At 38.8% G+C, this 21,147-nt stretch overlaps 2 protein-coding genes across 19 annotated transcripts in view; one reads left to right on the top strand and one right to left on the bottom strand.

The window, feature by feature from the left end:
• Window positions 1-11,634, bottom strand: part of LOC111926176 (uncharacterized) — a 50,509-nt gene extending 38,875 nt beyond the window's left edge. For 5 of the 17 annotated variants that reach the window (XR_015283693.1, XR_002862742.2, XR_015283694.1 and 2 more), the window contains exon 1: window positions 11,441-11,634. The gene's annotated coding sequence lies outside the window, so the exon portion shown is untranslated. Of the gene's footprint in view, window positions 1-5,753; window positions 5,853-7,574; window positions 7,745-7,847; window positions 7,989-8,373; window positions 8,459-10,374; window positions 10,521-11,440 lie in introns of those variants that run through there. The other 12 variants (XR_015283698.1, XM_086878614.1, XR_015283697.1 and 9 more) reach the window with 10 other exon arrangements.
• A 19-nt stretch (window positions 11,635-11,653) lies between these two features.
• Window positions 11,654-19,965, top strand: NEK2 (NIMA related kinase 2). Of its 2 annotated transcripts, XM_086878606.1 has the most exons (10): window positions 11,654-11,886; window positions 12,062-12,279; window positions 13,338-13,575; window positions 14,289-14,371; window positions 14,623-14,749; window positions 15,516-15,735; window positions 16,689-16,743; window positions 16,826-16,896; window positions 17,761-17,808; window positions 19,325-19,605. In XM_086878606.1, the coding sequence occupies exons 1-10, from the start codon at window positions 11,791-11,793 to the stop codon at window positions 19,549-19,551; spliced, it is 1,383 nt and encodes a 460-aa protein (XP_086734732.1). In that variant the 5' UTR covers window positions 11,654-11,790; the 3' UTR covers window positions 19,552-19,605. The 2 variants fall into 2 exon arrangements, with proteins under 2 accessions (XP_086734732.1, XP_023778580.2); XM_023922812.2 differs by lacking the exon at window positions 17,761-17,808 and having other exon boundaries at window positions 19,325-19,965.
• Window positions 19,966-21,147: the final 1,182 nt, after the last annotated feature.

Genomic DNA, 21,147 nt, shown 5'->3' with positions numbered 1-21,147 from the left:
TACTTTTGGTCTTGACATTTCCTTGTCAAGGTAGTTCTATATAAACAAAATGTGAAGCAAAGGACAAGCTTTCATAAGCATATTGGCTGTACCAGTCCTGCAATTGCTGTCTCTCTGCTTTCTCCTATTAATCTGAATGTATTATGTCTGTCCTTTCCATAATGAGTTACACTCAAAAGCTGGTGCTGCCTAGGCAAGAGGTCATATTGATGTCATTAAGTGCCTTCCTGAAAGCCTCCTACAGAAATAAAGTTTAAAAATTGTGAGGAAAGAGAACGGTGGCCACCTTGCTCTTTAAATACTTCTAACCACAGTGTTTGCTGATTGTTTCAAATCAGAACAGATGAAAATATTTAAACATAAATGAGCATGAAAGCAAAATTTGCTAAAATGTATCTGTCAAGTGTAAATGTTCTAGAGACATAGATAGGCCCTGCCTTACAGAAGGGATGTGATGAGGCAGTGAGTTCCTTAAAGAGTTATATGCAGCCAAGTTATTTCCCTTCTGTTATTTCCATTAATGACAGTGTCCCTACAAGCCCCACTGCCCACCTCTTACTTGCTCATAAAGTTTAAACCAGAAAGAAACATGCTGCCATCTGTCTTAACTTTCTGATGAGATGTCACCCTGCTAATATAGATACAACTTTGGTTAAAGTTTATCTTTCAAAAAGAAACACTGTCCTGATCAGTAAGCATTAAAAAATCAGAGAATGTTACATTGGTTGTCTGCTCCTCAATTTACTTGCTCACTTAAAAATCTGTACCTTTCCCTCTAATCTGTCTGATTTCATCTTCCAAAAATCAGTTTGTGTTGCACCTTTCTCCATTTGTCTAAAAAGCTTGTAAGTACCACGCATTTTCTCCACATGAAAGCACTTACTCACTGTAATCACCTTACTGCAATACCAGTAGAACTGATTTCAGTTTTGTTTGAGAATAAAATACCACAGATCAATAACACATGTAGTTCAGGAAACAGTGGAGCTAATGAAGTTCATATTCCTGAGGATTTGTATCTCATAGTTAAATTCACTAGCGCCTCAAGAGTACACAATAATCAAGGTCTTTCCAGCAGTGAACCCACCCGCCATCATCATCGTCGTCATCATCATTGTCATCCATGTGAACTCTGGTATAATGATATAGTTGAACACTTTGAGATGTTTCTTCCCTCTCTGCTGAGTTATTTAATTGGAATTTGTAGGACAGCAAGAGACATAGAGACTGAGAAATATATAGGTGATAGGATCAGTTAAGGTATATTTCCACAGGGAAACAAACAAACAAAAAAAATCAGTTTATGCAAAGAAAACACCAGCTTTTAAACCTTTGCAGTAGAAAATATCACTCCAGATGCTTCCATTTGAACTGTCTTGTTTTCAAAACCTTTTTTTTGTTATTGTCATTGGGAAACCCACATACCAAGATCCTCACTAAAGGTATCGGTATTACACTTGTACAGCAGCTCCAAAATTTCAAATCTTCCTTGTTGAAAATCAGGAAGCCAGTTTATTTTAATGTGAACTCAGGGACACCATGGAGTGCTGCACTATTATGCACTATATACCAGAATACTTGCTTTCTGAAAAAAAATTCTGTCTCCTCATCCTCTTCTACACATGGCCTTTATTTTCCTAATGTTCAGTTGCATCAGATATAACTGATATTCTTGGCTTTACAGTTTATTCATTCCTCAAAGCAAGGGATTGTTATGAGGTTTCTGTGTGTTTTTACAAGGAGCTATAGGATATCATATACTTGCATTGTCAAGAGTACCAACAGTGACAGGTGTCTCTGTTAAAACACTACTACAACTATTTATGGATCTTGCTCCATGGAAAATACTGTCTCTACCCCATCTATCTCACACTGGTCACCTTTAACATTGCAAAATCTGACCATGTATTATGGCCAGTGCACAATTAAATGAAGCACTGCTATTTGAGATGTCTGGTATGAAAACCCATTCCTTCAGTATCTGCTACCAAAAACCACATGGGTGTTCTACTTGCAATAGATGAGCACCATTTTCTCTTCCCCTTTTGCTACTAAGTAAGAAAAATGTAGGACTGATGAGGACTAAACTCTACTGTTGTCCAAACAGAACAGGAATAGGGGGTCACACTGTGTCTCTGCTGGCATTGTTTTCTTTAAATATTAAAACATATGACCAGTTTTGGGGCTGAGAGATGGCAGTCATCCTGTGTGAAGAGAAATGTGTTTCATTTGATGCCTTCTTCTGGTGTGTGCAGGTAGAACATGTTGTAAGACATTTTATGTTCTGTTTCACAGCATCCTCCCTCGATAGCAGTGGATGTGGAACTTTGAAAGTTAGATTACAGACAGAACTACATGGAACAAGCCAAACCATGGTCTTCATAAGCAATATGTGGTGGCCAGAAATTTTAATTTCTGCTGAAAAATCTTCATGCCTCATTACATACAGAAGGCAGACTTGACCATTATAGATCATCAGAGCATCTCTCTTAAAGACAGGAATTTCCAGTTGCTCTCCCAATAGGACTAAGAGATGAAAGTATTAATATATTCTTATAATCCTTATTCTTGGTATTGGTGAGTGACTTCAAAATTTCTGAAACAACACTGTTAGATGACTTTACAATAAGAGGAGAGGTTCTTGCTGTCTTCCCGTCTGGCTCCTCCTGTGCAGCCTCTTTCACTGGGGTTATTGGGAACATTTCTCATCTTCAGTTACATCAGGACTAGAACAGTGTCTCATTAAGTTTGGGCTGCTTTGTATTGAAAATTTTGGAAAATTGTGCCAAAAAGAGCTGGAACTCTCTTCCATTGTTATTTAATAGCCATACATAAATTACAGATTTGTGTTTCTGTAGTTTGCCTTGCTTCAGAGACACTTTTTGCTATGTCTGACAGTGGTTGCTGTAGTTTAGATGGGAAAAAGGGTAATAGTATTGATGTGATTTGGGCTTGATGAGGTTTCTCAGCAGATCAGGCTTTAAAATTTGTGCCTGAGGTTCTTCAGTAACTTAAAGAGGATGAGATATTTCAGAAATGGATGCTTTATCTTCTTGGATAGCATGAGTAAGTGAGAAGCCTCATTGCAGAAAGTGCTTTCCAGCTGAGATTTCATTGCTCTGAGCATTAAAATCTGCACAGAACTTTCCTCTGCCACCAGAGGTCATGCCCCTATTTTCCAGCATGCTGAAATCTTCCTCACTGTTCTTTTGGTGAACCTATGGCATCAGAGCATATACCCATTTCCTAAAAAGATACTTCCAACCTGGACTTAAACTAGCAGGGAGCTTCTGCTTGCTTCAGCAGGAATTTACCCAAATGTGCAAGCTGCTGGTAGACAGGACCTATTTTGTTTAGATGTAGCATTCACTCATATAAGAAGACAGAATTCTCTTAGACACAACACCAGTAAACTCAATGCACATTTTTAATAAACATGGTCTTAACTAAGGACCTTTAAAATCAATTTTGCTTGCAGAGTGATCTCACTTGAGCAGTCAGTCCTAGCCTACACTACTCTCTGCTGTAGCACAATCAGACCCAGTAGCTTTGCCATGGCATTTAATAAAGATGTCAAAAAAAAAAATATCATCAAGTTCAGATGCTTATCTGATACATACTGAAATCAATTAAGCACCTATGCTAGACAATCATAAGAACACAGCTGAATTTACTGTAGAAGGAAATGTGAAATTCAAATTGGTATCACAAAAGAAGGGCAAAGACTGAGATGGAATAGAAACAAACTAACTTTGATTTAACTGCTGCTTCTCCACTGGTTATATTCTCCTAGGAATAACCTACTCAACACTACAGGCTTGATTTTGTAGAAAGGAAATACACACTCACATTACTTGCATATCAATCACACAACTCTAAGGTGTTTTTTAATCTTCCTAAATATTAAAAAAAAAAACCACAGTAAATTTTGTCTCCATAACTGCAGAGGTTTTAACACTTAACTTACAAAAAGAAATGTAATAAAGCTAAGTTCAGGGAACCTCTTTTAGGATCATGAAAATTAAACTTTGTGAATCTTTTTATCTAGTAAAAATGAAAGAATTGAAAAATAAAATGACATTTCCTCCTCATCTAGGCTGTACCTCCTGCATATACTGCATGCATCTAGATGTAATCATATAATTCTAGGACTCTAACCAAGAATAATTAGAAATAATGATATCAATTTTCAACAAGTTATTTGAATATTTAATTGCACATATAGGAGAAATGAAACCTTCAGCAGAAGCAGATTGTAAATCAAATTTTTTTCCTTGGCTTTATCTGATAAGTGGGGATTTTTCGTTTTGTTTTTTCACTTATGGTTTTAGGAATTTTTACCACATACAGCACTGAAGTGTGATAAAGCTGAGACTGGTCTTCTGACCCAGAAAGTCTCCCAGTATGGTACAAATCACAAAGTCTTAGAAACCCAGAGACACTGCAATTAAACTGAAATTAAAAAAAAAAAAGAAAAAAAAAAAAAAGGTATGGAAAAAGGACATGAAAAAGTATAGAGAAATCTTGGTTAACTGTGAAGCCAGCTTAAAAAGCAGCAAATAAAGCTGCAAAAGAGAAAGTCTCCTTTATAGTCAGATGTCACAGCTCTTCTGTGAAGGCTCCAAACTGACTGATGTACTGACATGGCTCATTTGCCATAGTCTCCAACTTTGCTCCCTAAGATCCTATGCACCACTTTAAGTCTTCCTAGCCAGCTGTCATTGTCAAACAGTTCCCACAGAAAGTACAAAAAATCAAACAAAATATGTTTTGACAAAGAGACCAGCAAAATATAATCTGAACTATTGTGTCACCATGGTAGGAATGTCTCCTGAGTTCACAGACTGAAGGTGGCTCAGAGAGGGACAAGCTGCCCCATTCCTCTTGCGGGTGACCAGAAGCCTTGTGAGTATCATCACTGTTAAAGCACTTCAGTTTCTCTTGCCAGCAGACACAGGGACGCACACTTGGTGTGCACACTTGGTGCCACTGCCACTGACTCATGCAGAGGATATACTTTTTGCTCCATTCATAATGGAGGTGCCAAGGTCCCTTTGGGGAATTCACCTGAGAGAGCAGGGGATGTAACCGAGAGCTGTGACCAAATGTCCCTGTACTGACGGTGCTGAACTTGTGGCTTGTGAGCTCGGTGTGACTCACCCAAACAATCCTGACAGAATCACAGAATGGTTTGAGTTGGAAGGGGGCTTAAAGATCATCCAGTTCCAACCTCCTCTGACATGGGCAGGGACACCTTTCATTAGATCAGGTTGCTCAGAGCTCCATCCATCCTGGCCTTGAACACATCCAGGGATGGGGCATCCACAGCTTCTCTGGGCAGCCTGTGCCAGTGCCTCACCACTGCCACACTAAAGAATTTCTTCCCAATAGCTGTTCTAAACTTGCCTTTTTTTTCAGTTTAAAGCCATTTCCCCTTGTTCTGTCCCTATATTTTGTCAGTCCCTGAGTTTAGGAGAGAATCCCTTGTTTCATGGATCTCAAGGTCCTCAACATAACTGAAAAAAATAATTACTATATTCACATATATTAAAATGTCCTTATTTATACAGTCAAACAAAATATCTGTACGAAATCCTTCTTCCCTCTCCCACCTTAAAAGTCACTGACCGCAAAACAGAATGTCAGACTTAAGAAACAAGCAGCCCAGATTCCCCTGTGACTTTGAGTCTACAGATACAAATCCTTGCCATCTGAAGTGGTCTCACAATCTGATTGTTACAACTGTAGCTTACCCTTTCCTGAGTGCAAGGCAAGGCGACACAGATTCTTGCAGGGCTCCTCTGTCTCCTTTGTGGACACTGGCCTTTCACAGCACAATTTTCTGCACACTACTGAGGCACATGACAAATTTTTGATTTAAAAACATTTTGCTTTAGGAAACCCACAGAGTTTTTTGTGGATTTTATGCAGTGTAAGTGCTTCATTTACTATATACTTTCCTGAAAACACAGGTTGTCAACATAAAAATGCCAGAAAGCTTTCTTTCATTTTTGTTCCTCCTACTCTTGTAATTCTCTCTTTTATTTATAAAGCCTTCCACTGATGCATACAACGATTTATTTCAAAGCTTAATAAGAGAGACAGCACAGTGGAAAAGAGTCTTTAACCAGAGGACTCTGAGAGGCAGAGTAACAGAAGGATGAATATCAGTCTTTGTTTACTGGAAACAAATAAAACCCTGGTGACAGTCTCCCTGACACTGCTCTGCCACGTGTGGAAGCAAGGAGAATAGTCCTTAGTTAAGTACATAATTTTGTTAAAAATGTAAAAGGCAAAATACTGCACAGAGTGCATAAAATGTCAGTGATTTTCCCAAGCTGTCACAATTCCTAACGTTTCCCTGGCTACAATTTATCTCAGAATTTTGGTGACAGGATAATCAGCACAACATTTCAAACCTTCAAAAAATATTTCCCGATCTCAAGCCACTTTGTTCTTCCAATAATTTTTTATGTCAGTATTTTCAACTTTATCACCATGAAAATGAAGGCCTCTTGCCCCAGGACACTTGTTAGAGCTCCCAGCAAAGATATTAGCAAAGATTTGCTATGTTCCCAGAGGCTCTCCACACTACCACACTGCCTTAGGACCATCCTTTCCAAAAAAGATGCTGCATTCAGGGAAAGCTGGAGCTGTACATTTTGCAGATGTGATGACCTGGGAGAGAACCTGGAAGAAATTCTGCCATCATTGCTCATGATGCAACTTTAATGTGAATTCTGTGCATTTTTCTCCCACAGGAGAAACAAGGTAGGGAGGAATCATATTACTGGGATTATATCATGGGTTTGTAGACATTGTGAGTTAAAGAAATAGTGACTGAACTGGTAATGAAAATATCTGGGACAATAATGGTGCACAGAAATCTGGTGATGGCTATACTTGAAAAACTTTCTCCCAATATATTTGAGGGGACTGTAAGTACAAATAAATTAATGGAAAAACATTTGAGACTGGTTGTTCCACAATAAGAAACTCCAATATTGTTGCTTTTTAAAAAATCAGGCAGCTCAAGTCAGCAAAATATTTACTTACTGTATCACTTAAAGCATTTTTTGAGGATTTTGAGAGCTCCTAGATATGAATTTTAATCAGGAAGGTTTCCCTTTCAAAAGAAGATAAATTAAGGCACAGATCCTAAACTTGTCAGCTTTCCTAGTAAGGACTTAGTAAGCCAACAGAAATCATGGATTATCATACTAGAACCCTTCCTTAGAGACAATTCCAATTCTTTAAAGTTTGACTTATTATGGATTTCAGGACACTCCGTAATTTCACTTTTGAAGTTCTATACACATCGAATAATCAGTCTTTAATCAGTTTAAATTAAGTTTAAATAGTGGCCTTAAAGATCAATTCAAGCATTTTCTGTTCTTAAGGTTAATGAATACTATTTTGAAAATTAGCATATATATGAAGACATATATAACATATAGGGCTGTTAGTTTCATTACAGAAAAGAGAGCTAAGTAATTGCATGCTTTCAAAATGTTCAGCTGTGCACTGTACTTAAATATTACTTTACAGAACATAAGGAATGGATAATAAAAAACCTGGAGTTAGTAGAATTCATATGCTCCCCTCTGAATGTAAAAATGTGTCTTTTCTCCTCAGTCTCTTCCTCATTGATTCCTATCCTCTTAGCTTGTCAATTTTACAGTCTTTTGTGTAGAGACTTGACCTGCTGACGAATTTATTTCAGGTGGATTTATGTTTTCCTCACCTGGATGGTTTGAAATGCAAAACATTCAAGGTACAGCCACTGCAACAAACTCCCTCAGTGGAGCTTGCCTTGCTGCACACATTGCTCTTGGAATCTCACTCACCTTTGAATTCAAACATCACGAAAGATGAAAAACAGCATGGTCTCAAGTACTATAATTAATGCTGCTAAATTTTGCTCCTTTGCTGTCCTGTCCATGGCTGCGTTGTGCAGAATGTCTTCAATTAACATGTTCTTTGTTTCCCTCACAAAGCAATAGAGTGAAATTTTATCCTCTGGTACTTTTTAGAGTGTTTCTCTCTAATAACCCGGTATTTTATATGTTTTTGTTGATCCTGTGTATGATTTTGTTGTTAAGAGTCAGTAACTATAACATTACCAAAAAATTATGTCATCTGTGCACAGCAGTCCTGGATGAATGTAAAAAGTCTGGGCATGGACCAAATGAGAGAAAGTGAGGGGGAAAACCCCAATGTGCATAAAGACATATAAGGACAAATACAATTGAACATTAAAACCCCAAACTATTTCTGTGCTGAAAATGAACTGAAATAAAGCAGTCATTGTCTCAGTCACTCCTGTATTTATGAGTCCTCTTGTCATATAAAAATATTTCTAGGATCTCTTACCTTTCTAATATTGAATACCCAATTCCTCCTTTTTTTCTAGAAGACTTTGGCACATTTCTGAGATCCTGGACTATGACTTTCACCTCTTTGAAAAGGAAAAAACTCAACATTTTTATCAGCTTTTTTTCTAATTATTTTTATAAACTGTGTTTATTTTTCATTATTAATAATTTTTATGGTTTTATTTTCAGTACTTTTCCTATTGAGCTTATTTTCACTTTCTGAACCTGTGCAATCTTATCTGATTGGAAAACAAAAAAAAAGCTGCCAGAAACATAAGTTAATTTCCTTCAGTACTTTACCACACTTTTTTTTGCTGTCAGTCTGTGCAATTATATTGTGTTGGACTTACACAGCAAAGTGTTACACATTTATTTTTACCTATTTCCACATGCAAAAAAAAAATATCTTTAGAGAAATATCGAATTGCCTACCATACTATTTATCTTCAGCACTTAATATTTTGTCAGATAACTAGGTCCTGGAAAAAGAGAAAATGTACTCCTTACAGCACAAATGACAGATGTCATCAAAATTGAAAAACTGCAGTGGGCAACTACCAAAGAGGACTTTTATTTTGTTTCAGATCTGGGAAATAATTTGTGAAACTTGGTGTTAAAAAAAAAAACAAAACAAAAACCAAAACAAACCCAAACCAGCAGAATATAATATTAGAAGCAATATTATAATAATATAATAATAATATAATATTATTATATTATTATAGTGTTAATATATATTATATTATTACATATATCATATATTATATAACATAATATATAATATATACTAATATATTATTTTATGTAAATATAATATAATATAATATAATATAATATAATATAATATAATATAATATAATATAATATAATATAATATAATATAATATAATATAATAATATTATTATATCATTATAAATATGTTATTGAGAACTATTTGGTGGCTTTTGAGGGCCTGAAGTCAGCACATGTATTTTCAGGACTAGAAATCTGAGAGTTGCTCCTGAACTAGAGACCAGAATTTAAAATACAATACATGAAAAAAGAGGCCCCCATTTCAAACTTGATATGTGTCTTTGGAATTATTCATGTCTGGGTTCACTTGTCCATATATAAAAGGAAAAAAATTCTTATTAATTTTTATAAGTGAGAAAATCAGAAAGAAAGAAAATGGAGGGCCTGTTAAAAATTGTAATGACCACTTTTAGAAATGTATTTTTCTCAAAATTATCCAGCCCTTAATAAGTATAATAAAAAAATAAAATGACTCTGCTGCTGGCTTTTGAAGCATGAAATTTTGACATTTCTCTGATTCAAACCAACATTTCTAAAGAAACGTTTCAGACAGTCCCTAGACAAAACATAGTATTGAAATCCTAATCTATTTCTTTTGAAATATAAATAGAAAGGCTCCCATTGATAGCAGTGGGAATGCACGATGACCTTTTGCTAATTTGAAAGTACAGAAGTTTGAAATGGAGATATTTGAAACCAGTAATGAAGCTTACAGCCTGAATAATACATACTGTACTGCCTGTCATTTTTATTGTGTAGTGCCATAATTTATTCACTATGCTAATGGTGCAGGTGAGGATTTTCTTTCCAAGTAATTGAAACCTGTAATAAACACAAACCCTTTAGATCACCCTGTTACTCATTAATTACAAAACTAAAATGTCTTTACATTTTAGAATCCATTTGCTCATTTTTTCCTGTAATGGTCATACATTCTCCACAGATAGAAGTCTATAAAATTTTTATAATGGACAGCAGGAGTTTTTGTGCCTCCTGATGATAAAAGTAAAGGTTTCAATTTTTCTAAAGACTAATAGAAGAATATTTCATAAGTATTCAGCCATAGCATGACACCTACTCAAACCTATTTCAAAGCTGAAACAAAACTGGGAAATAATTGAGACCATGTGGAGATGCAAAATGAGGAGCTACTCTGTCCTGTTGCTAAATTTCTAGGTCAGGACATACTACTGTTCCTTTTCCCACCTGATTCAGGAAAGGTGTCCCTGCCCATGGCAGGGGGTTGGAACAAGATGATCTTCAGGGTCCCTTCCACCCCAGGCCATGATGATTCTATATTATTATGTTATAATGCTTTGCTGAAGGAGTTCCTGTTTCAGTCACAGCTGCTGCTACATGGATAGAGATTAAATTGAATGCAGAATTGCACCTTGGCCTCATTCCTTATCATAAATAATGCTAGAAAATACACTATATTGTTCTTAAAATGTATATAATGACATTAGTATCCTGTGGTGTTACTCGGTGCCATTTCATGTAAACCACAGTATTTGCTGGCTCAGCGTTTGGATGTGGACCCACAGTTTGCTGTTTCCAAATTTTATGTTTTAAGCTATTATATTTTTTTGTTTTGTGCATGATGTAGCATGGGTGTTCCTATGTGGTGGGACAGGAGAGCTTCCACGACTTTGATAGTTTTTCATGAGCGATTTTTTAAATAACTATGAGAATTTTTTTGCACTGGTTTTAAAGGACGATTTTCACAGAACGTGCTGAGTTGGAAGGGACCCACAAGGATCATCGAGTCCAACTCCTGGCCCTGCACAGGACACCCCAAGAGTCACACCACGTGCATGGCAGCATTGTCCAAATACTTCTTGAGCTCTGTCAGGCTGGTGCTGTGACCACTTCCCTGGGGAGCCTGTGCCAGTGCCCAGCCACCCTCTGGGTGAAGAACCTTCTTCTAATATACAACTAAATCCAACTTCTAATATCCAACTTCTAATATCCAAGCTTCAGGGCATTCCCTCGGGTCCTGTCACTGTCACCATAGAGAAGAGATCAGCGCCTACCCCTACTCTTCCCCTCACCAAGACGCTGTAGACTGCAATAAATCCAGACTAGATTTACATAATTTTAAACAGCTTAAGGTTATTTTAGCATTTCTGAATAGCAAAAAACTCTGCTAAGACGTTCCAGCTTTCTGGCATTCTATCCAATAAGCATTTCAGGATAGGCGATGACTGTTATTTTTAATGGCAAAAACCCGCCCCTTCCTAGAAGCTCTGAATATGTGAGTTGATACTGATACCTGCAGGCCCGGTGATTTGTCTAAGCAGGAAGAAGGGAAGACAAAGAGGGAAAAGCCGGGGAAAAGCAACGGAAACAGTAGGACACCCTGCGGAGGCGGTCTCCTTCAGCCCCGGGCGGGGCGGGGCGAGGGGCGGCCCCTTCCCGATCTCGCGATGGGCGCGGGCCCCGCCCCCGGCGCTAACGGCCGTACCCGCCGGGCCTCGCGGCCGCTGTTTACTGCGGCGCATCCAATGGGCGGGCGGGGCGCGCGGGCGGCGCGGCCAATGGGCGGGCGGGGCGGTGCGTTTGAACGGCGCGGCGCGAGCGTAGGGGCCTGCGCGGCCCGGCGGGGTCCGTGCGCTGCCCGCCATGCCCGGCCGCCCCGACGACTACGAGGTGCTGCTCACCATCGGCGCCGGCTCCTACGGGAAGTGCCGCAAGGTGCGCCGCAAGGCCGACGGCAAGGTGAGGAGAAGGAGGCGACGGCGGGGGTAGCGCTGCTTTGCTGCTGCCGTGCGTCCCTGCCCGCTGGTGGCGGCTCTCCGCGACACGCGAGGGAGCGGCTGTGGCAGCCCTTCTTCCCCCTGCGCGGCCCCGGCCGCTGTCCCAGTCACTCCCCGGGATGTTTCTGCCTCCGCAGATCTTGGTATGGAAGGAGCTGGACTATGGCGCGATGACGGAGTCGGAGAAGCAGATGCTCGTGTCGGAGGTGAACTTGCTGAGGGAGCTGCGGCACCCGAACATCGTGCGCTACTACGATCGCATCATTGACAGGAGCAGCACCACCCTGTACATCGTCATGGAGTACTGCGATGGGGGAGACCTGGCCGGCTTGATCGCCAAGTGCGCGAAAGAAAGGCATGTGAAATGTGCTTGTGGCGCATTCCAAACGTCTTGTACTGTCCAGAGGGAAGGGAAAATTACTTTGTAACTTCTGAGCAGTTTGCGGTTTAACTCTTTGGACCCAACAACCCTTAATAACTGTGAAAGGTTTTGTAAAAGGTTACAACAGTGATGGGAACTGTGCTAGTGAAGGCATCACCGGATTGGATGTTGGTGCTGAAGCAGTAAAAAACCCAGAGCTCTCCTGTGAGGCAGAAGCTGTTGAGGGGTTTCTGGCTACAAATGGGGTTGAGAAGATAAACCAGGAGGTCACAGCTCTTTTTGACAGGCAGCTTGTTCTGTGGGTTCTGGCCTTCCCCATGAGTAAGACTCCTGAGAACACCAAAATGTGTAAGGGAGGAGTGATTTTTGAGCACAATGTGAAAAGCTATTTTATCTGCCTTTATATAAAGCTCGGAGAGACATCAAGTTGATAAGGCTTCACCTTGGTCTAATTTTAGACTTAGTATCCTACTTAAGTATAATGTTAGTTTACACATTCTTAGGTCAAATAGGTACATGACAACATCTCTTTTACTTTGTGAGGATAGTCTAAAACAGTTCTGCAGCTGCCTGCCATCATCAGTGTTTTCATTTAAGGAAGTTTGTATTAAAAAAATCAGCTATGTTTTGGCTGTGATGAGCAATGGTTAGTTGCTCATTATTAGCAGGTGGCAGTGTATTGTTATCTTAAGTGATCAGAGGGACATATCTCATTACAAAAACATCAAATTGATACTTGTGTTGTAAGTAGTGAAAATGCTATGTGTTTGTCAGATGGTTTGGGGAGAAAAGAAATAGTGCAGGGATTCTGAAATGAAAGCCTCAATGTCTTCTGACATATTTGCAGTGACTTTTTTTAAAAAAAAAATAAATTAAAAAAGTAGAATACATAGATGCTTGTTGCTGATAGTGGTTATTTCAGAGGTGTTTTATGGTAGTAGTATTAAAAAGTTATGGAACTAAAACTGGCAGAGACTAATCAAACTGATGTGTGCTCAGAAAATCCATTAAACAATGTGTTCATTTTTCAGGCATTTTTTGGATGAAAACTTTGTTCTCAGAGTGTTGACTCAATTAACATTGGCCTTGAAGGAGTGTCACAGACGGAGTGATGGTGGAGTCACTGTGCACCGTGACCTGAAACCAGCAAATGTCTTTCTAGATGGCAAACAGAATGTGAAACTTGGAGATTTTGGACTGGCGAGGATATTACACCATGACACCAAATTTGCCACAACATTTGTTGGCACTCCATACTACATGTCTCCTGTAAGACCTCCCTCTTATGATATGTTATCTTCCCCTTCGCCCCTCCAAGGTGTGCTGTGTTGCTCTCAGAGTCCATGGATATTTGGGAGGTTTTAATGAAGCCTTATTGGCCTTAAACACAGGTGACTTTTTTCATAGAGTATGTATGTTCTGGAGACAAGGTTATTTTGCAGTTATTTTCATCTCCTTTCTTCCCCACACAATCAGTTTCCTTTTAATTACAGTTGCTCTTCACTGTATTAGTTTTGTTTTGGGGACATTAGAGTTGTTGGACAATATTGTTTATTGTTTTCAATATTGTATATTGAAAAGGAACAGGGAAGTTAGAGAGCTGTTATGCTTCATACTGTTAAGGTAAGGAGCTTATTAAATTACCTCCTAATGGTAGAATTTTAATTTGTGGTGTAAATGAGCGGGAATGACTTATTCCCTGATACAAGGCACTTCTTGTCAGTCAACATTAAACTTTCCCACACAGAGTTGCATCAATTAAAGATTGGTGGAACACTTCAATCTTCTACAGTGTAGTACTGCCACAAATAGTTAAAATCATTCTAGTAAGAGTAGATACGGATATTAATTAACATGGAATATTAGAACATCAGAAATTGTTCCAGTATATAATGGCTTATTTCAGGTTTAAATAGCTGATTATCCTGCAATAGTGAAACCATGTCTTTGTTAATAAACCTAAGATTGTTCTATTTCTTTAGGAGCAAATGAACTACATGTCATACAATGAAAAATCTGACATCTGGTCACTGGGATGTCTCGTGTATGAATTATGTGCTCTTTCGTAAGTATGGTGGTGTGATAACGAATGTGGAAACATATAACTGCTAATGTAGGTGTGATTATATTTTTTGTAGATGAAAGCTTAAAGGTTTCAGAGACTAGTCCTAGATTTTTATTTCTCTATTCATCTTGACATTGGGTAGTCAAAACAAACCTTGACTGCAGGGCTTCTTCATAGTCTGATACATTTTTTTTCTGAAAATAAGCCCTGTAAAACTAGTTAAAGAATCCAAGAAAAAATTTCTTCTTCAGGCCTCCATTTACGGCTTACAACCAAAAGGAGCTGGCAGAAAAGATAAAGGAAGGAAGGTTCAGGCGAATACCATATCGCTACTCAGATGAGCTGAATGACCTTCTCAAGGAGATGCTGAATGTAAAGGTAAGAACCAATTACTAATTTTCCAGCTATAATTTGAGCTAGTAGTGAAATACTAGTTTTCCTTCACAATTATGAAACAAACCAATCTGAAGCAGTGGTTGGTATCACCTTGTCACTGGCAGTGTCACTTGTAGAGGAAGGAGGGAGGAGTTGTGCTTGGAGTCCATCAAACAAAGGCAGCAGCTCAGGTGTCATGCCAGGGTCACAGGATGCCAAAAGGCTGCCTCAATATTAGCTTACATGGGATTTCCTGACTGCATGCTTATTGAGGTCTTAGAATTTCAGCATTAAAATGGTTCCAGTGTGTTTGGAAGCCGGAAGGGGCTATTTTGTCTTCATTTTGGGGTTTGCTTTATATGGCTAATATGGCTTGTTCCCCCATGGCTGGTGTGGGGGTGCTGAGAAGAACACAGCATGGGACAACAGAGCTGCAATAAGCACACAAGCTTCCAGCAGGTATGGATTGTTCAGCAGAGTGTTAGCTGAGGAATCTGCTGACAGCTGCCTCTGCAGGCTCACCCACCCCCTTCTGATCCTGCAAGAAGAGGGTCCCTGTGCTGGGAGACAGACTTGCAGCTCTGGATCTGGAGGCTGGTAATGGCCTCCTCCCTTAGCTTTTATCATCTGGTTGTGCTACTGCTTCCTAACTCCAGTTTTCTCCAATCTCTCCTTCGCTTTGTAGCACCTCAGCTGGTCTTGCTTGGGAACCTCTGGCCTTAATGTTTCTTTTTACAGATGGAACGTATTGGTAATGTCTTTCCTTTAGGATTACTGCCGACCTTCCGTTGAAGATATTCTGCAGCGCCCCTTGATAGAAAATGTGGTGACAGAAGAACTAAAACATAATTTTGATAGAAAAGGCTTGAGACCACGGGAGCCAGAAAGGCCACAGTACTCAGATGTTGCAGTGAATGAGCTGAAACGGAAGGAGCAACAATTACAGGAGCGAGAGCAAGCCATTAAAGAGAGAGAACAACGTCTGGAGGGTATGCTATTCCGTTTTGGGAAAGGGGTAGCAGTGGGATTCTGATTCAGTTGGAAGAAGAAAAACTAGAAAGTTTTCACAACCCTCATTTTAATGCACTAGGATACTGTAGTCCTGCATTCATCACTAGAATTGTGTCTAATGACCAAACCAAGAATGCTCAGGGCTTACTCTGCTATACTAGCTTCTGTTTTAAGTTACTAAGATAGAATTGGCAGTTTGTATATGGAAGTCTGGTTTGTGGAAGATTATTAAACATGAGTGGCAGGGAAGTATACAGAAACATAGGGTCTGCACTGTGCAGTGTAGGTTGCTTTTCACGTACTGTGCAAGTAAAAATTGCCTATACTAACATGTAACCTAAGGTGAGCCTGATGCTGGAGGAAAAAAAAAATAATCTTTGAGTAAACTGTCAACTGCTTTATAAAAGCTGCACCGCCACAGGTTGCTTACCTGAGTCTGTAGATGGCTGGTCCTCAGGTGCTGGCATTTCCTGCCCACATAAAATATCTCTCTGCATGTGCAGTAGTCTCTCTGCAATACAGTTTTTAGCCATATGTATGAACCTGAATAACAGCTGCTACTGTTGTGAGCAGTGTTTAATCATAGCTGAATTATAGTATCTGGTATATAAATATTTAAATCTGTTGTCATGTGTGCCACGAGTTAATGTGCATAATAGAAAGTTGCCATCTATCTGTTATGTTGCAGATGTGTCAGAGTTTGGGACAGAAGTGTGCCTGGCATTTCAGAGTACTTGTCAGTGTTTGATTAGTACATTGATAAAGGTGTATCTACACAGCAGTTACCTTTTGTTTAGAGCCACAGAATCAGAAGTGTGGATGCATCTGACTGGCTATTACTGCTGTCTTTCCCTGTAACAGAAGCCTACCATGCACAGTCACTCTAACATTTACATGTTCACACTGCATACTACCTTATTTCTACTTCTAGAGAGAGAACGGGAGCTCTGTGTTCGGGAGAGACTGGCAGAGGACAAACTTTCTAGGTATCGTACTAACCTAGAGTAGTCTATATTAGAAACTCTACAGTCTTACAACAAAAAGCTTAAACTTCTCTTCCCAAACCAGAGCTGAAAGCCTGCTGAAGAGGTACAATCTCCAGAAGGAGCAGCGGGAGGTAACGTGTGCGGAAGGTCCAGGTATGCAAATACACAAGAAGGCACTTGCAAAGGTCCATGTAGGCTGGTGTGAACTGAAGAAAGTCCCTGGTGCTCAGCATGCTCGGCACAGTCCCCTTGGGGCACGGCAAAGCCCAGTTATGGCTGCACGGTTGAGGAAAGACTTTTGATTTTCTGCTTTGCAAAAGGACTTAATGAGTGATGCTCAGCCAAAAGTCTGTGTTAGCACTGTTTGCACTGCAGTCTTGTGCTGTCTGGGAGGTTAGGTTCTTGAGCTAAGGGAGGTGCCTCCTTGTAACCCAAACCTTTCTCAGAGCTGCACTGATTTTATGTATGGATGTCTTTTTACAGATCTTTAATTTAATTAATTCTAATAAAATTGCACATTTTTAATAAATTCAGCTTTCATTAAATCCCCAAAAGCTTTAATGTGGGAAATATTATTTGTTGCAAGGAACCCTGCTGTGACTGGTGGGTGCATCATAGAAACTATGAAGAATACACATTGCTATTATAAAGAAAAACTCATATTTGGAAATGTATTAAAATACTTCCTGACTGCCTCTAGTACAGTCTGTTTTACAGTAGTATTTTATACTCACTTTGCCCTTGGTTGTTCAGCCTTTGCTATCATAAGGGTATCATCTGTTAATTGCTCCCATATTTTATTACTAAAAGTAATATTCAAGTGTCTAAATGCCTTTTTAAAAAGTGGTAGGAATAGTGAAGGGATGGGTCAGAAGTCATGCTCTAGAACAAAGCCATGTGAACACTCTTTAACATGCAGTAACACTCTTCATTTAGTTTTGGTCTGATAAAGCAGGATAAGCATGTCCCTGCCTCCCAACCAAATAAAACTGAAGTAGCTTTTTTTTTTTTTTCAAGAACTGCCTATCAAAGCAGGAAAGGACACAAGTAAAATGCCCCTAGAAAGTGAGTGCTCCTTGAGCAGTTTATAACATTTCTGTCAACTTTGAGAATTCCACCCGTCTCTCAACATCTTGTCTGACATCAACACATTAAAGAATTTGAGAACAAACTTGCTTTTGGCTTTCTGATGTTGCATCTAAAATTGGATGACTGAAGGCAAATGAGCTTCAGCTCTGACTTCTGTTCTCTTCTGCATTTCCCATCCATTTGCATGATATTTTGACCCTACCATATTAGTTTTTGAGGATAGGCAAAACCAGTTGGGGTGGTTAATACCTCAAGCTCGATAATGCAAAATGAACATAGTTGTTACAAACCTGACCAAACATTGCAATATCTGTCGAGCATGTGATTTGCTGCTCTTCCATTTCATTCTATGGTTCTCTTGTAACACTGTGTCTAAAATTAAGCCTATTCTCATACAAATGGACTGTTTCTCCAATAGTGGTACCAAGATTGCTTGCTTGCATTTTCAGTTGCTCAAATATTACTGGACTGCATCTCACATATCTCTTAGATCCCTAACTTCTAGGAGAAGTCCATTGAGTGGTTCACTTTGACAGTAAAATGGAATACAAAAAATCCTGGTTTTTAAGACAGTGTCCTAGACATGACCCTATTTTTGCAGGGATTTTTCTTAGTGAACCATTTAATGTTAAAACAGATCTGACTTACAGTAATGAAGCTAAACAGTGCTGAAATATTTGCTGGCTTATTAAATTCCTTCTTGCTCTTTTATGCTTACTGCGTTCTTGCTGTAGCCTCATAAATTGACAATTAAGGCTTCAGTGTTAAGATTAGAATAGTTAGACCTTTGATTAAATAAAAATCACACCTTAAGTTTGGCCTTGTGAAGTTGGCTCTTATGTGAGGCAACTCAGGTGTTACAAAAGCTTTTGATGGCAGTTGTTCTACTCTTGAGTCAGTAACTGCCTTTTGCTAGTGGCACGCTATAGGACACACTACGAAAATTCCTGTTCTAGAGGCCGCAGTGAAAGTAGCTTATTAATTTTTAATACATCTAAACTCATTACTCATCAAGTCAGAGCCTAATTTTGTACCCCAGTGACTTATTATAAGGATAGAGTTGGAACAACGTGGGTAAAGCACAAAGACCACTGGAAAGGATGCAAAGACAAGGTTTTTTCAAAAAAATTAAGCTGAGGAGCTGAAAATTCATCCTGCATTTTCTTTTGAAATTGGCTTATGTTGCTTTTTTTTAATTCCTGTCCTTCAGAAGAAACATCATGTCTTTTCTTCTGACTCAACTAACTTTTCCTTAGGTATTGGGAGGTGCACTCTAAAAACTACTCTGACATATATCCCTTAGCCACCATAATTTAAAAGGCTTATTTTCAATTTTTTTTCCCCTCAAAAAATAGAAAAGAATTGTTGCTAATAACTGAGATGCATTTAATTAGATCACTTAAAGCCATAGGTAGATGACAAAATGGGCACCAGGGTTAAAGGCAATAAATGCTGCAAGATGCACTAATGCAGTACTTTTTGATTTCTTAAGATAACGCACTCCTGCTTCCCCTTTCTACAACCAAGAAGAACTCACTCCTTGATGGAAGTGAAGAGAAAGCTGTGTCTCCTCATAATATGGAAAACTATTTCCTTTCCAAAGGGAAAAGCTCTGATCTCAAAAGTCGTCTATATGCTGCAAATCTACGAGCTCAAGCACTGGCTGAACTGGAAAAAAACTATCAACTAAAGAGCAGACAAATCTTGGGCATGCGTTGAAACTGTAACAGATATATTTATCTTTGAAAAGAAGATTAAATGTATAGGCAGATACTTGTGCCTCCCTCTCTTAAGCTAGAACCTACTGAAAAATTATTTTTACAGTTGTACAAACTCTTAGTTTATGTTAGGTAGTTTATGATAAATGCATAAGATGCTCTATGGTGAAAATAGGTACTTTTGATACCAAATAAAACAAACTGAATTAATTGTATTCTTAAAGAAAAATATTTTGGTCCTCCTGTTTACCATACATTTCTGAAAATATAAAGAATGAATATATATAAATTATTTGTTTAAAATCTGATGTGGAAAACTTTTCAGGTGAAAAATGTACAGAGATTAATTTTTCTACAGGTTAAAATGATGCTGTATGTAATGCACAGTTGTTGATAAAGGAAGTGATATTCTGTATATGTGGGAAAATAGTGCCTTCTTTTCTGCAATTGTAAATATTTTATAACAAAAAAGCACAAAGATTTTATGCATCTCTTCCTACTAAGTAAGTGACTTATCAAAGCAGGTTACTTTTAATGTTATATTTTGACTAATGAGTGGGATGGGTCAAAATAATGTAATTTCTGGGTTTATATTCCTTTCCTGCCCGAGCAGCTGAATGCTTTGTCCAGCCTCCTACAAGACCTGCATCAGGGTATGGCATTTGAAATAACAACTTCTTTGCCTTGCCTTGAAACTGTATTATAAACTGATCCCCTGAGACTGCTGTCTAGGATGGGACACTATCCAGCATATTAGCATCTGTGTTTTGGGGTGGGGCAGTTGTCCTTTAAATAGTAAAACCTTATTTTCTTGAAGCTTTGGCGGTATCTCCATCTTACCCTTAACAATTCCCTGCTGGTGTAGGAGTTGCTCACTTAAGGTGGTGTAAGTTTCATAAACTCAGACTCAATGAATTTTAAAATATCCTTTGAAATTGTCTGGCATATGTTTTATATGGAGATTTTTTTTTCTTTCTGGATTGAAATGTCATAAAACATACATTCTTAGAAAACAGCTTGTTTTCAAAACATCTCTTTCCTTACTGGGCTATGAATGTTATCTGAGGAGGTATTCTAGATGGTTTTTAGTTCATAAAAGAATCTTCATTGAAACATCAATTTAATTTGACGTAGTAGATATCTTAAGGGTCTCTTCCAACTTCAGTCATTCTGATTTGCAGGAAAGAAGTACTTGTGTAACCCAAAAACAGATCTGCTCTAGCAGATTCTTAACAACCAGCAGAACTTAACATTTGCTTGCAGAGTGGTTGCTGTTTTCACCACAACCTTTGCTTTAAAGAATTAGACATGACTCTTCTGTTTGCTGATCTAAAACTAACAACGTTTTGGTGGTCATTCCCCAGCACTAGGTTTGGTGGGAATGTGCCATTTGGATCAGTGCAGATTTCCTCTGCATTCCATCATATTTCTGAAGCTTCTCACACGTATGTGAAGGGTAAATCCCTGCTTTGTCACCATGTTTGCACACTCAGGTTTTTCTATTCCATGCCTCAGTCGCCGCATTGCACCGCTATGCAGTTCTGGCCTTCATGGATCTTTATGGCTTAACCCATAAAACATTAAAGGGTGAGATGCA

This window comes from Cyanistes caeruleus, chromosome 2 (genome assembly GCF_971803275.1).
Source record: "Cyanistes caeruleus chromosome 2, bCyaCae1.hap1.1, whole genome shotgun sequence".
NCBI classification, from domain to species: domain Eukaryota; kingdom Metazoa; phylum Chordata; class Aves; order Passeriformes; family Paridae; genus Cyanistes; species Cyanistes caeruleus.
The sequence above is the reverse complement of the archived record's forward strand: the minus strand, read 5'-3'. Positions and strand labels throughout refer to the sequence as shown.

Bases quoted from the DNA above. Each gene is read 5' to 3' on its own strand.
- NEK2 (XM_086878606.1), top strand. From the start codon at position 11,791: ATGCCCGGCCGCCCCGACGACTACGAGGTGCTGCTCACCATCGGCGCC. The intron at 15,736-16,688 runs GTATGCTATTCC...TTCTACTTCTAG, and splicing joins GAGAGAACAACGTCTGGAGG to AGAGAGAACGGGAGCTCTGT. The intron at 16,897-17,760 runs GTATGCAAATAC...TTTTTTTTCAAG, and splicing joins AACGTGTGCGGAAGGTCCAG to AACTGCCTATCAAAGCAGGA.